Source organism: Chanodichthys erythropterus, chromosome 13 (genome assembly GCF_024489055.1).
Source record: "Chanodichthys erythropterus isolate Z2021 chromosome 13, ASM2448905v1, whole genome shotgun sequence".
NCBI classification, from domain to species: domain Eukaryota; kingdom Metazoa; phylum Chordata; class Actinopteri; order Cypriniformes; family Xenocyprididae; genus Chanodichthys; species Chanodichthys erythropterus.
Window position 1 is genome coordinate 11264613 of NC_090233.1, and position 17143 is coordinate 11281755.

Genomic DNA, 17143 nt, shown 5'->3' on the forward strand with positions numbered 1-17143 from the left:
GGGGTGACTATTTCCCATGACACAATACACTGCAGAGGAATGGCATGCATGGGTGCCATCCACGAAAGAAGCATCTCCTAAAGCCCAGGCACAAAAAAGCCCGCCTAGAGTTTGCCAGGGCCTACGCTGACAAAGATGAAGACTACTGGGACTCTATACTCTGGAGTGATGAGACCAAGATAAATGTTTTTGGAACTGATGGCTTCAAAACTGTATGACTGTAAAGGTGAGGAATACAAAGGAAAATGCATGATGCCTACAGTGAAACATGGTGGTGGCAGTGTCTTTATGTGGGGCTGCATGAGTGCTGCATTTCATTGATTGCATCATGAGTTCACAGATCTACTGCTCTATACTGAAAGAGAAGATGCTACCATCACTCCGTGCCCTTGGTCGTCGTGGACTTTTCCAACATGACAATGATCCTAAACACACATCTAAGGGCACTGTTGGATTTCTGATGAAGAACAGGGTGAAATTGATTCAGTGGCTCCTGATCTGAACCCAATCGACACCTATGGGGAATTCTGAAGAGACAAGTTGAGCATCACTCTCCATCCAGCATCTAGTCTCTAAAAGAGGTCATTCTTGAAGAACGGAAAAAGATAGATGTTGGAAAATGTCGCCAACTTGTTCATTCCATGCCTAGAAGACTTGGTGCTGTCATTAAAAATCATGGAGGCCATACAGATGTAGTAATAGATGTAGTAGATTGTTGTGGGGTGTACTCATTTTGTGCATCACCCTAATTTGAGTAAAACTGAAAAATGTGTAATCTAAGTTATATTATTAACCTTACTTTCATGTTATAAGTTAAACAGATGTTATATAAAACTTATTGATTGTACAGTGCTCAGCGTAAATGAGTACACCCCCTTTGAAAAGTAACATTTTAAACAATATCTCAATGAACACAAAAATAATTTCCAAAATGTTGACAAGACTGAGTATAAGCCGATTATAATGACCATTATACCATTATTTGAAGTGTCACAAAATTCTGAAATAATCATACATTATGGGATTTTTCATTATTGTTCGTACAGGGGTCAAAATTATCGTACAAATATAATTATTGTACGTCTGGCAAAACCGCGGTGCACTCCTATTATTTATGAATGGGAGAAGTGCAACACCCAAAATGGTGAATAAACCTGAAAGAGTCAGTCGTTGATTAGTAAAGTCATCCCGTCACTGCAGCTGCTGTTAGAAACTCTGGTTGCTATAGAAACTGCACACTGACTGGTCTAGTCTTTTTTTTTTTAAACCTATTTAAACGTAAGAAACAATTATTTATGAGACTGTTATTGTCAGATTTCATTGGTGTTTTTCAAAAATGTTATTTCATTGTAAGCTTAGTGAACAGTTTGAGAATTTGATGTTTCCCAATTAAAAAAATAGGAGCTGCACTTGGACGTTTCAAAGATGGCCGTCAAGTGAAATGACTTGTCTTAAAGGGACTTTGATATGCATAAGAACATTTTTATATCAAGTTCTGCCTTTATAAATCCAGATTTGTTCCTCACTTTTTATGTAGAATAAAATGTTTGGAATTTATTATCAAATACAATCCTATGTGCGTTGTATAAATGAGGCCCTGGTTTAATATTTTAAAATATTTGTGAAAAATTTAAATTACTAGAGAGGATGAAATCTTCAGGACAAGGATTTCGATGAGCACATTACTCCTCTAAAGCAGTGGTTCTCCACCCTATTCCCGGAGCAGTGTTCAAGACCTCTGGCACGAATGTAAACTGGAGACATAGTACTATTATCAAGGGATTAGAAAATCACATTAGACATAGATCAAGTGTTTTTGTTTTATTTATCTGCTTCTGTGTTACATGTAAGACATTTAGCAGACACCTTAAACAGAGTGACGTAAAAAGTGCCTATGAAAGACTGCTGTGGTCAACAAATGGCTCGCACGCAACTGTCTCTTTTGTGTCAGTGAGTTATGGCAGGTCCAACTATTGTTGACAGAGATTAGTCCATGCCTGAAGACTGGGAGGGGTTCTGGCTGTTTTCACATTTAGTGGAGTTTGATTATAGAAAATGACCTTGGAGAAAATGACTTTTGGAGCCTGATACGACTATTGTGATACCACCACTGATTACAATACTAGCCATATTCTTTACCTAAAAGTTCATGTTAATCATTTCACAGAGTTCTTTCTAGCTTCCTCAAAGCTCAAGGAGAGACTGACTGTTCCACTTCCAAAGCTCACCCTTGGTTTTTGACTATGTCTGCGTGTAGAGGGGGACATTTCATTTCCATTGGTCTTCAGGCTGATCGATGAAGAGGGCGAGGAGGCAGAGGACCCACCCACACTGCTGGACCTCTTTCTGGAGGCAGAACTGTGCCGTAGTGTTGCCTTCGCTGCTGCTTTGAACGAATGAGCTGCTGTGCTGCAGCGAACCTCCTCAATTGTGTTCCTGGATGGTTTTAAGAGAATTATGTACACCTTGTTAAAAAAGATGCAGGCTAGCAAACTGAAGCTGGAAGCCAGAATGGCAATGACCTCAACCGCTGAGACAAATTTGCCGTAGGTGCTGAAGTATGCAGGGATGAAGGAGATCCAAACGATGAAAAAAATGAGCATACTAAATGTTATGAACTTGGCTTCTGTGAAGTTTTCAGGAAGTTTCCGAGACTTGAATGCAAAGAAGAAACAGATGGCAGCCAGCAGGCATGTATAGCCAATGAGGAATCCCAACGCCATCATGGAGCCCTCATTACAGGTGATAAAGATGATCTCATCAATGTCATAGTTCTTGTAACTCCCTGGTGGAGCGTTGTACAACCAAACCACGCAGATCATCACTTGCACAAATGTGAACAGGAACACTAGTAAGAACTGCAGGTTCAGTCCCCACCATTTACGGTGGAGACTGGTGGGGATTTTGGCTTCAAACACCAGTAGGACACGGTTGGTTTTAACCAGAATGCAAGAGATGCATAACACAAAGCTGATTCCAAAGGCTGGTTGCCGTACACGGCATGTCCAGTCCTGTGGTTCGCCTATGAAAATGAGAGAGCTAGAGAAACAACAGATAAGTGAGAACAGCAAAAGAAATGACAGCTCTCGGTTGGATGCTTTCACAACTGGAGTATCACGGAATTGCACAAAAACACCCAACACAAAAGCTGTTAACAGAACCCCAAGCACTGCAAATAAGGCCAAAGCGATCCCAAAAGGTTCGGTCCAGGACAGAAACTCAATCTCCTTCAGAAAGCAGGAAGTGTGATTGCCATTAGACCAGGAGTTGTTTGGGCATTTAGAGCAAACACTGGCATCTGTGGAGAAAAGAACAAACAACTTTATTGTTTTTCAGGAAGAAATATAAAATTGTGATAATTACGATAACACTTTTCAATAAGATCTTAATTGATTACATTAGTTAATGCTTCAGTTAACAATAAAGAGTATAATCTTTACATTTATTAATCTTTGTTAATGCTGGTAAATAAAATGCAGTTATAAATTGTTTGTTCATGTTAGTTCATTAACATTAATGCACTATAAGTGCATTAATGTTAACGGACACAACTTGTGATTTTAAGGGTGTTTACACAACAACAATGTACTAAAAATAGAAAAGTTTTTTCTTCCTTTGCGTTTTTTACATACAGACATCAATGTTGTCAAAATGATCCCCGTTTACATGGATCCGTGAAAAAGACAAAAAACACTATTTTCCATGCCAGGCCAGTAGTTGGCCATGCCACTTAAACTACACGCCTATAAACTGAAGACGTAATATGCAATCGCATGACGTCACTGTTTTCACCAATTTGTGTTTTTGTAGTTTACACAAAGAATTTTTTTTTTTTTAGAAATTTAGAAATTCTACATATGACAATTATGTTCGCCAACAAAAACAAATTTTCAACAAATATTTTGAGCAAAATGTATTTTACTCATATTGAACTCGGCGCGCAGCGGCGCTCGTTCACGGAGGTTTGTGCTTGCTGAAGGCCTGTCCACGCCTGACTGCAAAATGGAAATATATTTTCTCGACTTTCTAACTTTTACAGATGGAGAATATGTCTGTGAAATGTAAATTATGCACTGAGGAAATTATTAAATGTCACTTCAGCTTAAAAAAAATTATTAATAGAGGTATGTTTGTTTCCACCAATCGCTGCACAAGTTAAGGTTACGTATGATGACGAAGGCACGTTAGTGCTAGCCCTCCCGGAACCCATAGATATTGAATTGCGGTGCCTGCAGTTCGAAAAAAAAGTTCTTTGAATGGAATTCTATGGGAGCAGTCGGGGCAAATCTTCGCCAGACTGAAATGCCCAAAAAGAGGCAGTACTCCACAGAGCGTGACTCGACGCTGATTGGACTATATCCAGAGGCAGAACAAACAGCCTAGCAGTGACAGCTAGCGTAACTCTGTGGTTGAATGTGATTGAAAAATCCATCCCTTTCTCACTTTGGTGGTGCGTCGCCCTATTGCCCTAATGAAGAAACCGCCCCTGGTTGGAACTAAACTCTGCAGGATGGTAGCCCCTCCAGGAATCCTGCTGCAGAGTTTAGCTCCAACACACCTGCCAAAACGTTTCTTGTAGTGATGCTCAATTCTTGAATTAATTGTTCTTTTGCGGCAACCGGTCGAGTTTACAAAACCGGACAGAATCGAACTTTAGTTTCAGGGTGATGGCGTAAGCACCAAATGAGCAAATGAGCTTGTCCAGATGGTTTATTGAACCAGCGACCCAGTTTGAAAAAAAATTAACAAATCAAAAATAACCTACTCAAAAAGAACCAAATGAGCAGGTTATAACTGTCAAAGTTTTCTGAGGGTTTATTTCAAACCAGTTCTTTGATTCAATAAGCCATCTGGACATGCTCATTGGCTCATTCGTTGTTTCGCAAGGAGCCTGCATGGTATTTTGATGTGTCTTGCATCATCAACCCGGAACTAAAGTTCAATTCAGTTTGATTCGGTGAACCAGCTTGACTGGTTACTGACTTAAAAGATCAATTAATTAAGAAGGCTGCACCTTCGGGAGGCCTCGTCGTCATTGAGGCTGCTTTATTTCACAAAAGTAACCATTACATTACAAAGAAACCGATTACAATAATTTACACCTCAAAAGGAATGTCAATTTTATAACAGTAACTTTTCTGTAATGAGACAACCTTGATGACATACGTGACTGACAAATGCGACCTCTGGAAGGCACTTCTCTTTCTTTTTTTGCTTAAAGGGAACCCCAGGTGTTAAATGATGTCTCTTACTGAAATATGTAGTAGAAAACCCATTAAATATTTACGTTAAGGCTGCATGATTAATCGCATGCGATTGTCATGCGTGTCTCATCAGTAAAGCCGGTTCTGTGATTAGCGGTAAATGTCCATCACCTGCTTTCAAATGGAGCGGCACTTAATATACAGAGCCGTAGTTCGCAGACAAGCTACGCAATATCGCGTTCATAATCGCAGATGAATCGCCTTCAATTATGAACACGATATTGTGTAGCTTGTCCGCGAACTACGGCTCTGTATATTAAGTGCCGCTCCATTTGAAAGCAGGTGATGGACATTTACCGCTAATCACAGAACCGGCTTTACTGATGAGACACGCATGACAATCTCATGCGATTAATCGTGCAGCCCTAATTTACGTTATTTAAAAAAATCCATGACATATTTGGACTGATTTGGACAATAGGCGGCGCCATTTTGTTTAGCTGCCCAGTGCGTTCTATGTCAGTGACGTCAAATGGTTGCACTCACTGAGCTACTGACACTGTCATATTGCCATTTTTAATGCAACAAAACTCGGAATATAATATACGATGCCACATTGAGCAGCTTTTGGTTGTAATTTTCTGTCGATGAGCCACAAGAGAAGTGATTCAAGTCTTTACCGCTTTACTAGCAAAACGAGGAGAAAAGAATGGGAAGTTGAAGAATGTGGATGAATAAAACTTCCTAATTGTGTCTTTGTTCTCTTCACTTTAGCCCTGATGCCTTTGATACGTTTCATCTGTATGTTTTGGTGCAACAGTAATCTAGTAACGCTTACAGGTCTTAATATCCACTGGGTTCCTTTTAAAACCTGATCAGCCTTTTCAATTTGAGCCAGAGCGCAAAATTAGTGAGGATGAAAACATCGAAGACGTGCAATGTCTCTGTGGCTGTTTGAAGTACTGTTGTATGAATGACGTGTTAAAATTGTCTGATCACCTGAATGCATTACACAGTTAAACATGCTGAGAAGATGCTACTGTCACAGATAACTCGTGCATCACAGCGCACGCGAGCATTGAGGCAGACTGTCTCAATCCAGATTTAGAACGTGGACGAATAAAACTCCCTAAAGATATGCGTTTTTATTCTCTTCACTTTAGCCCTGATGTCCACTAGGCTTTTAGAAGACCACAGCTGAAAAAGCTTACAGTTCCCTATGGATGTAAGTGTATGCTTTAACCAAATGCCGCACCTGTCGTGGCGACTGACGAAGGTAAGCCTATTTAACACATCTGGATTGAGACCTACTGCCTCAATGCTCGCATGCACTGTGATGCACAAGATATCTTCTCAGCATGTTTAACTGTGTGTAAAGGAACCCAGTGGATATTAAGACCTGTAAGCGTTACTAGATTACTGTTGCACCAAAACATACAGATGAAAAGTATCAAAGGCATCAGGGCTAAAGTGAAGAGAACAAAGACACAGTTAGGAAGTTTTATTCATCCACATTCTCCACAACTTTCCATTCTTTTCTCCTCTTATTGCTAGTAAAGCAGTAAAGACTTACATCGCTTCTCTTGTGGCTTATCGACTGAAAATTACAACCAAAAGCTGCTCAATGTGGCATCGTATATTATATTCTGAGTTGTGTTGCCTTAAAAATAGCTATATGACAGTGTCAGTAGCTCAGTGAGTGCAACCATTTGACGTCACTGACATAGAACGCAAACAAAATGGTGCCACCAATTGTCCAAATGTGTCATGGATTTTTTAAATAACGTAAATCTTTCATGGGTTTTCTACTACATATTTCAGTAAGAGACATAATTTAAGTTATATTAAGCCATTCAATTCTTAACACCAAGGGTTCCTTTTAAGGTCTTGACTCAAGTTTATATAATTTGATACTGTCTCTTTCCACCATTGTTGCTTCCACCAGCAAAAAATGTTAACTGTTCTAATAGATATTAAGTTGCTGATTCATTAATTTGCTTACCTTTATGATCACTGTACTCCCCATCTGAGCACTCTGTACACTCAAAGCAGCATGTGGGTTTGCCATCAATAATTCCTTTTCTGGTTCCAGGATCACACTCCTCGCTACAGTTGGAAAATGGTACCTAGCAGAGAAAAGAGAAACAATGCATTGTCTTGTGTAACACAATAAGTCACATCTGCCGCTGTAAGTGATTGGACAAGGATCCTTTGGGTTCACCATTAGTTAAAGGATTAATTGACCCAAAAATCAAGCTAACATACATAAAGCACATCAAATATGGTAAACAGAAGCTCAACCGTACTTGCTTGATGCGTGAGAACAAAGCTCATTGTTTCTTGAGGAAGTTTAAATTTATTGCCGTGACATGCAAGAATGAACCTCAGAGGTTATCGCATGTCGAGATTGAGCTTCCATTAATCAAATTTGAGTGCTCCATGTGCTCTGCTAAAGCCCAAATTAAATCTTTTCAACATGTTAAAACTACTGGATTCTTTCATGATTTCTGTATGAACGTTTTGAAGCTTTAGAGTTCTGGGTGAATAGACTTTCAATGGATGGTCAGATTTTATTCAAATTATCTCCATTTGTGTTTTCAAAGATGAACAAAAGTCTTATGGGTTTGGAATGACATGAGAGTGTGTAATTGATGACCGAATTTTCATCTTTGGGTGAACTATCACTTTAATAAAAGCTAGGATAAATACATAAAATTTGCTCTAATGTAAGTGTCAAGAAATTTGGGTACTGTATGTTTTATGCTTACTCACCTCAGTGAGATGGCCGTTCCACAGTATTTTTGTCTTGTCAATGGAAAGTTTGGCCCCATTCTTGTTATGTATGCTGTAATAACCAACTTCCTTAAATACAACAGACCCATCCTCAGGGGATCGATGCCAGTTTATAATGGTATAATTTGCTGAGAGCTCACTGCCATTGTCAAAACGCACCCTCTCCCCCATGCTGTTTATGAAGTTGAGGTGTCTCAGTTGTTTCAGAACCTTTTAGAATTAAAAAAAAGAAGAGAGAGGCATGTGAATATCATTATGCTTTTGTGAAACTTTCTTAGAATTGAGAAGATCAGAGGGGAAATTTCTTGAATACTGCAACAGGACATTCTTGTGCAGCTTGCAAATATACAGTGGGTACGGAAAGTATTCAGACCCCCTTACATTTTTCACTCTCTTATATTGCAGCCATTTGCTAAAATAATTTAAGTTCATTTTTTTCCCTCATTAATGTACACACAGCACCCCATATTGACAGAAAAACACTGAATTGTTGACATTTTTGCAGATTTATTAAAAAAGAAAAATCACATGGTCCTAAGAATTCAGACCCTTTGCTGTGACACTCATATATTTAACTCAGGTGCTGTCCATTTCTTCTGATCATCCTTGAGATGGTTCTACACCTTCATTTGAGTCCAGCTGTGTTTGATTATACTGATTGGACTTGATTGGGAAAGCCACACACCTGTCTATATAAGACCTTACAGCTCACAGTGCATGTCAGAGCAAATGAGAATCATGAGGTCAAAGGAACTGCCTGAAGAGCTCAGAGACAGAATTGTGGCAAGGCACAGATCTGGCCAAGGTTACAAAAAAAATTCTGCTGCACTTAAGGTTCCTAAGAGCACAGTTTTTTTTACAAGATGTAATATAAGTCTAAGGTGTCCCCTGAATGTGTCTGTGAAGTTTCAGCTCAAAATACCCCATAGATTTTTTTAATAAATTTTTTTAGCTGCCTATTTTGAGGCATCATTAACTATGCACTGATTTTTTCAGCACGCCCCCTTTAAGAGTTGCGTTCCCTCTGCCCCACGAGCTCTCAACTATATATACATCGCATAAACAAAGTTTACACAGCTAATATAACCCTCAAATGGATCTTTACAAGATGTTCGTCATGCATGCTGTATGCATGCTTCGAATTATGTGAGTAAAGTATTTATTTAGATGGTGGCTCTCTGTGGTTAAAACTAACATTACACACTGTTGGAGAGATTTATAAAGAATGAAGTTGTGTTTATGCATTATACAGACTGCAAGTATTTAAAAATGAAAATAGCAACGACTCTCGTCTCCGTGAATACTGTAAGAAACGATGGTAACTTTAACCACATTTAACAGTATTAGCAACATGCTAATGAAACATTTAGAAAGACAATTTACAAATATCACTAAAAATATCATGATATCATGGATCATGTCAGTTATTATTGCTCCATCTGCCATTTTTCGCTGTTGTTCTTGCTTGCTTACCTTGTCTGTGCACAGATCCAGCCGTTAATACTGCCCTTCCTTGTCTAATGCGTCAAATGGGCTGGCATTATGCAAATATTGGGGTCATACATATTAATGATCCCGACTGTTACGTAACAGTCAGTGATATGTTGAGATCCGAGTGTTTTCCGGAAGTCTTTTAAACAAATGAGATTTACATAAAAAGGAGGAAACAATGGGGTTTGAAACTCAATGTATGTCTTTTCCATGTACTGAACTCTTGTTATTCAACTATGCTGAGGTAAATTCAAATTCTGATTCTAGGGCACCTTTAAATGGAAGACGTTTGGGATGACCAGAACCCTTCCTAGAGCTGGCCGTCCGGCCAAACTGAGCTATCGGGGGAGAAGAGCCTTGGTGAGAAGGGTAAAGAAGAACCCAAAGATCACTGTGGCTGAGCTCCAGAGATTCAGTCGGGAGATGGGAGAAAGTTGTAGAAAGTCAACCATCACTGCAACCCTCCACCAGTCGGGACTTTATGGCAGAGTGGCCCGACGGAAGCCTCTCCTCAGTGCAAGACACATCAAAACCTGCATGGAGTTTGCTAAAAAAAACACCTGAAGGACTCCAAGTTGGTGAGAAATAAGATTCTCTGGTCTGATGAGATCAAGATAGAACTTTTTGGCCTTAATTCTAAGCGGTATGTGTGGAAAAAAACAGGCACTGCTTATCACCTGTCCAATACAGTCCCAACAGTGAAGCATGGTGGTGGCAGCCTCATGCTGTGGGGGTGTTTTTCAGCTGCAGGGACAGGGCGACTGATTGCAATCGAGGGAAAGATAAATGCGGCCAAGTACAGGGATATCCTGGACGAAAACCTTCTAGAGTGCTCAGGACCTCAGACTGGGCCGAAGGTTTACCTTCCAACAAGACAATGACCCTAAGCACACAGCTAAAATAACAAAAGAGTGGCTTCACAACAACTCCGTGACTGTTCTAGAATGGCCCAGCCAGAGCCCTGACTTAAACCCAATTGAGCATCTCTGGAGAGACCTAAAAATGGCTGTTCACCAACGTTTACCATCAAACCTGACAGAACTGGAGAGGATCTGCAAGGAGGAATGGCAGAGGATCCCCAAATCCAGGTGTGAAAAACTTGTTGCATCTTTCCCAAAAAGACTCATGGCTGTATTAGATCAAAAGGGTGCTTCTACTAAATAATGAGCAAAGGGTCTGAATACTTCTTTTTTAATAAATCTGAAAAAATGTCAACAATTCTGTGTTTTGTCGTAAATATGGGGTGCTGTGTGTACATTAATGAGGAAAAAAATGAACTTAAATGATTTTAGCAAATGGCTGCAATATAACAAAGAGTGAAAAATTTAAGGGGGTCTGAATACTTTCCGTACCCACTGTATATGTAGTATGGGAACTCACCTGCCATGCTTCAACTTTCCTAATGTCTGCACATGAGCCATTAGCAAACAATCCTTTTCCAGGTGTGCAGGTAAGTATGTCCTGAAGTGCCTGTGCTATAGCATAAACAGCAACGTACACATTGTAAGAAATCCTTAGGTGTGTGTAGTCCAGGTATGGTGTCTCTACACTTGCAATATCCTCTTCACCAGTGCACAGTGGTCTGAAACTTGTACTGCCATTTTCACTGTCCTCATTCCTTGGACTATCTTCTAGGTAACAGTTAAAGGTCTCTTCCCAAAATTCCCTGACAAATTCATTATGGCTGGACTTCTTTGGATGGACTTGCTGTAAGAATTCTTTAAAGCCGGGAATGTTCCCAGCCCTCAGTGCAAAGCCAATCGTTCCACCCATGACATCAAGGTACTCTGGCTTGGCAACTAGGCTAGAGCTGGCCCATGCCTCACTCGCCAACCAGACACGATCTGTGATGTTTCGCCTCACCATTTCTTTAATAAGTGGCTCAATATCTGGGCCACTAGCAAACACAGCAATGACCCTGGCGGTTGAGTTTTCAATGCGGTCTGCCAGACGCCGAATCTCAGCTTCATCAATGTATTGTGAAATTAAAACATTGAGATCAATGCAGATGTCCCTATGGAACATTTCATTTTCAAACTTTTCAATACCCGGACGGCCATATTCATCATCAGAGGCGATAGCAATCACCCAGTTCCACTGGAAGTGGTCAATGATGGCAGCCATAGCAATAGCCTGATACTCATCTGTAGGGATAGTTCTCATGAAGGATTTGTACTGATTCTTGTTGCTCAGAAGTCGACTGGATGAAGCATAGCTGATCTGAAAGACAGTAGAGTTGAGAGGGGCAGTTATAAGTAAAATATAATTTATAAAATGACAGTTCATAGTGACCATACCTTTCAAGCTCCAAAAAAATTGTATGTATGGATCATACGCTATATTTCAAATGCTCCAAAGCTGTTGGGCCCCACTGAGTATGGAAAAAATACTATTGAAGTCAATGGGCAACTGTTTGGCTACCTATATTCTTCAAAATATCTTATTTTGCATTCAGCAGAAGACAGAAATTCGTACAGGGTTGGAACAACTAGAGGGTGGGTAAGTGATGACAGAATTTTCATTTTGGATAAACTATCCCTTTAAAGCATTTCTTTAAGGGGACATATTATGCAAAATTCACTTTTATAAGGCGTTTGAACACAGACATGTGTCCACAGTGTGTGCAAACAACCAACCTATAATGGTAAAATCCACCCACTCCTTTTTTATAATCCCCATAAATCATAAACAGTCTCTCCAAATACACGGTTCCAGATTTCCCCTACTCTTACGCAAGAGTAGGGAAGCCCCGCCCATGACTGGTGATGATCTGCTGTTAGCATAGATATCGCCCTGAGAGAGTCCGCCATTTTTGTTTACTTGCTGTAGCAGCTGGAGATATACAATGTCTGCGCCAAAAAAAAAAAACATTACAAATGTTCTGTTATTGGATGTACCAATGAACAAAAGAGTCTCCATAGACTCTCTGCATCTGAGCCACTGAGGACACAGTGGTTGAATTTCATTTATGAAAGAAATGTGCCAAAGAAAGTTGGTGAAGTGTTATATATTTGCGCGCATCATATGCTTCACAAACGAGGGTCAGCTCAATGCTGGATTTGCACAAAAACATGATGGTACATACATGCTTGTTGATGAGTTGAATCAACTTAATTCTACAGCAACTACCTAAATTTATCCACTGACTATTCAGAAACATCTAGTCGCATTCTATAAGTTGTAACTTCTTCCTCAGTCTCTTCATCAGTATCCGACTCCGGTTGAAACATGCAAGGCTGAACACCATTACTGACAATCGACATTTTGCCAGCATGAGGTTCTTGAGCTTTGTTGTTGAAGCGTGAGCTGTTAAAGCTCTTCTGGAAAGGGGGCCGGGAGCAGCAGCTAATTTTTTTATTTAAAGGGACACACACAACAAAAATGATGCGTGTTTTTGTTCACACCCCAATAGGGGCAAGTTTGAAAAGTCATAAATGATCTGTGGGGTATTTTGAGCTGAAAATTCAGACACATACTGGGGACACCAGAGACTTATATTACATCTAGTGAAAAGGGGCATAATAGGTCCCATTTAAAGGTTATCCGAATGAGTGTAATACAATGTCTTTAAAATTAAAATGAACTGATTCATAATGCATTTACCCAGCACATTACTTACTTTTTTATTTTTCCACAGAAACTACTCTAATAAACACTAAGAGATGTTAAAATTGCAAAACAACCTGAGGAATGTAGAAGAGGCCCACTAGGTCAGCCACTGCTGTAGACACTGCAGATCCAGATGCTCCAACCACTGCAATGGTTGATGGGATGTTCCCTGTGCAGTTACAGAACTCATCCAAGTTGAGTGAATCAATCTTATTCTGTGCAACAAAGCTTAGCGACGCCTCTAGGGCCTTCGAGACAGTGTTGCATGTGTCAAATATGCGGTAGCCAAGTGTGATGTTTGGAAGAAGAGAAGAGCTGTTGTTGATCTCCTCTATAGCGAAGATCATAGATTGAAGCCAACGGAATCCACGAAAGTTATATCTGAAAAAGAGAGTGAGTGTATTTCTATAAGGACTCACACTTTGGGTCATATATGACATTCACAACAGACAAGTTTAATAAGGAATGGACCTAGAATTAACTAAACATATTTAATTTGGCACTAAGAAAACAAGGCAATGAGACATACAATCTGTTATACTGATGATGTACCACAATTGAAGAAGCTGATTGTGTTGTGTTTATACCTGACACACTCAGTTGACTCTGGCCTTGCTGCAAGATCCTGGTCTTTGGAGGCCACCCCAAAGTGTATTGGGAAAAGCCCCCCCAGCAGTATGTCACCTGTCCTCTGGGCCCTCTGATATGGGCCATAGGTAGAAATTACACAGCTGAAACCCAATAGAACCAGGTAATGCAAGTAAAACTTCAAATGAAACCTCATTGCTTCAGTTGGTTTCTAATACGGCCTTCATGGAGCAAGGTCGATGTTGGCAGGGCAGCAAGTCTTGGAATTTACACTAGTTTCGTCAATTCCCTCTTCAGTCAATAAAAAATTAAAAAATTAAAAATTAAAATGCAATTTAGTTAACGGAATCAACAGATACGCGAAGTGTCAGAAGGACCAACACATTCTTGAGTGGTGAAGAATCTCCCAGTCTACCCACATTGCTGATCATGAACGGGTTTATTTGCGGATCTGTTGATCTTTGCGTTCCTTCCTCCAGTAAATTCCTCTCCTGTTCATTATGTGATGGATTAAGGAAACCACGGCCCATGAAAGTAATTTATAGTAGTTTAATTTGCCACAGTGTTCGGATGAATGCTGAATATTCCTAAAGAAATCATAAAAGGGATATTTAGTTAAATGAACAAAACAGTAAAAACAATGTTCATATTTATACAACAGTTCTTGAAGTTGATTGGCCAAGCAGCATAGAGTGCAACAGTGTCTGTCCACTTTTTCAGCTGGGAGATTTCTTTGCAGAATCATAATTTGTTTCACCAGAATGTCACAGTTGAACATTTCAAAAAAATGGCCTCAACAAAAGCATATACCATCAATTAACATCCTCGTAGCTCATAAGTCTGTCTTTAAAGGTTTTTAAGTTATTGTAAAAAAAAAAAAAATCCTCTGTATCACTTTGTCCATCTGTTTGTGCATTCCACACAGGCTGTCAGTCAATTTCAAGGAGTTTTAGTGACTCTTTCTGCAGACTTGTTTGTGTGATATTATCCTCCAAGGAGGCAAGGGAGGCAGTGCCTCCTTAAAAAAAATTGTTTTTATAAACATTAAAATATACTGCGTTCCTGGTCAAAAATGACTGGCCTACAAAAAGTAGCTTATGAATCTCTTGTAATGCTATATCATCACCAAATATTGGATTCAGTCTTTGTTGTTTTCTTTCAATTTGGACAGTTTTTGTGTTTATTTTTTGGAACCGATTCATCATAGGCATCATTGATCTGAGCTTATGCACCTCAGTTTTTGAGTGGAAATAGCCTTATTTGTGGATACAATGAGGCCTACGATCAATCAGTTTCAAAAATAAATACAAAACCTGTCCAAATTGAAAGAAAACAAGTTGACAGAAGATTAAGTGAAATATCTGGTGATAATATAGCATAACAAGAGATTTATTTTTTTTTAAATCAATTTTGACCAAGAACACAAGTGTGGCTTTGTTCTATTTTCTACAAAATAAAAGCTTTTTAAAACAAACTTCCTGGATAAACATTAAAGCACTAGTGTGATAAAAGTGATTTTTTTTTTTTTTTTTTTGATATTTTATTGAATATTGACAAAATTATCCACAAACAATGCTTTTAACTCAAACTAAGTTGCATAAGCTCAGATCAATGAGACCTATGATCAATCAGTTCCAAAATGAAATACAAAACCTGTCATAATTGAAAGAAAACAAGTTGACAAAACGATTGAATCCAAGATTTGGTGATAAGCATAAGTGATTTACCAGCAATTTTTACAAGACCAGTCAGTTTTGACCAGGAACATCAAAGGTGTTATAGGCTTTTCAACATACCATAAGGGTTAAGTACAATTTGTAGTAATTAATATTTAACTTGTTTGGACTGTCGAGATTTTTTTTTTTTTTTTTTTGCATTATTTTAGTCTAATAATGCTTTATAGCCACTTGCTGAATTTAATTGATGAATTAAATATGAACGGATGAACTCGTATTTTTTAAACATCAATGCTAGTTTCACCATGTTGGTGGATATACATTTTTGTTCATATCTGAAAACAGCCACATGGTTTCTCTAAGGTTGAGAGAGTTCCACATGACTAACCTTCCCACTGCTGGATCTCTGTGTGATACTATGGCCAGTTTAGAGTCACTTCCCAGGTGTAACGTTTTAGAATCCAGCTCATTAACTCTGGAAATATGCTCCAGCAGGATTTGGCTATTCCACAAAAAAACTGGTCAAGTCCCTGGAAAAAAGGTTAAGGGTGGTTTACGTAAGAGAATGGGGTGCATCTGCAAATTTAGAGAGCATTGATGAATAAAAGTTTAAGTGAAGTTTGAGGACAAATATTATATTCTCAAAATCTAGGTTTTTGTACACGTTCTTGGAATGTAATCAAGAACTACATAAAAATATAATTAGCCTCATTCATTAAGTACTGCACAAATGTCTGTGTAAATAAACCATTTATTCACAAATTGTTGTACTATTTTAAGAATAGTTTTACAAACTTACAGAGTTTCATGAACGAGGCCCAGTGACAAATGATGAAACTGCTCAAAACTTTAAAAGGCTTGCAAAACATGCCAGCCTTCAGGGTAAGAGTGAACACACACACACAATATACATTATACCCAACTTCCAAAAAACTTCTCTCTGAATCATAATTAGATCAGTTCTTGGCATATTCTTGCAGCATCACAACTTAAATATTATTTTAAAAACGATTTATATAAATTCACTTTGCATTATACACCTGACAAGCATTAAAAACTGTAAAACAAAGACACTTACCTTGGTAACAAAAGCATCAAGTCATGAATTCCATACAAAGAAAAAAAAAAAAAAGTAGTTCACTATACACGCCTAGTGAATATTAACAAAAAATTAACCTCAGAAACAACCAACTGTTGGTACTGCTGAACCATAATTTTGCAAATCATCATTCTCTATTTGCCTCTACTTTGAATGTTGGATGATTTTTTGAGTCCCTCCATTAATGCTGAGTGCTGTGACTCTGTGTGCTGTTCCTATGAGAAGGGTGAAACATTAACCAGAGACATCAGTCCATTTCCTCTGGCTGGTTATGGTCATCCTGTGGTCACTCCTATTACAGTCACCTCCAACAACATGGCTGAAATGTTAAAATGGTCACCATACTTCAAACCCAAAAGAATACAAAGTGTTCTATAATGCAGATTTGCACACATAAAAGCAGAAGTGAGCCTAAAGCTAAACGTCTTCGCAGAAATATTTTTAAATGGTGAAACAAAGGTCAAAATTAAAAACTGTACCCATAAGGAACTACTTTTAACTTTAAAGTGCTGAGTCAAGTTTCTCCTTGTAACTAATCTTAAAGATGACAAGCACAAAAAAAAAAAAAAAAAAAAAAAAAAACACAAATTGGGTTGTTTTCAAACCAAGGGCTGGGTAAATATAGGACAGAACACATTGGGTTAATTTTACCCAGCATAATGGGTTGATTCATTTTTAATACT

At 38.8% G+C, this 17143-nt stretch overlaps 1 protein-coding gene across 3 annotated transcripts; it reads right to left on the minus strand.

Annotated features, from left to right (window-relative positions):
• Positions 1-1833: 1833 nt before the first annotated feature.
• Positions 1834-16661, minus strand: casr (calcium-sensing receptor). Of its 3 annotated transcripts, none has more exons than XM_067407284.1 (8): positions 16440-16661; positions 14105-14272; positions 13685-13976; positions 13172-13478; positions 10869-11708; positions 7977-8207; positions 7207-7330; positions 1834-3298 (listed from the first exon to the last, which is right to left on the minus strand). In XM_067407284.1, the coding sequence occupies exons 3-8, from the start codon at positions 13879-13881 to the stop codon at positions 2157-2159; spliced, it is 2841 nt and encodes a 946-aa protein (XP_067263385.1). In that variant the 5' UTR covers positions 13882-13976; positions 14105-14272; positions 16440-16661; the 3' UTR covers positions 1834-2156. The 3 variants fall into 3 exon arrangements, with proteins under 3 accessions (XP_067263385.1, XP_067263383.1, XP_067263384.1); XM_067407282.1 differs by adding an exon at positions 15750-15891 and having other exon boundaries at positions 13685-14272; XM_067407283.1 differs by having other exon boundaries at positions 13685-14272.
• Positions 16662-17143: the final 482 nt, after the last annotated feature.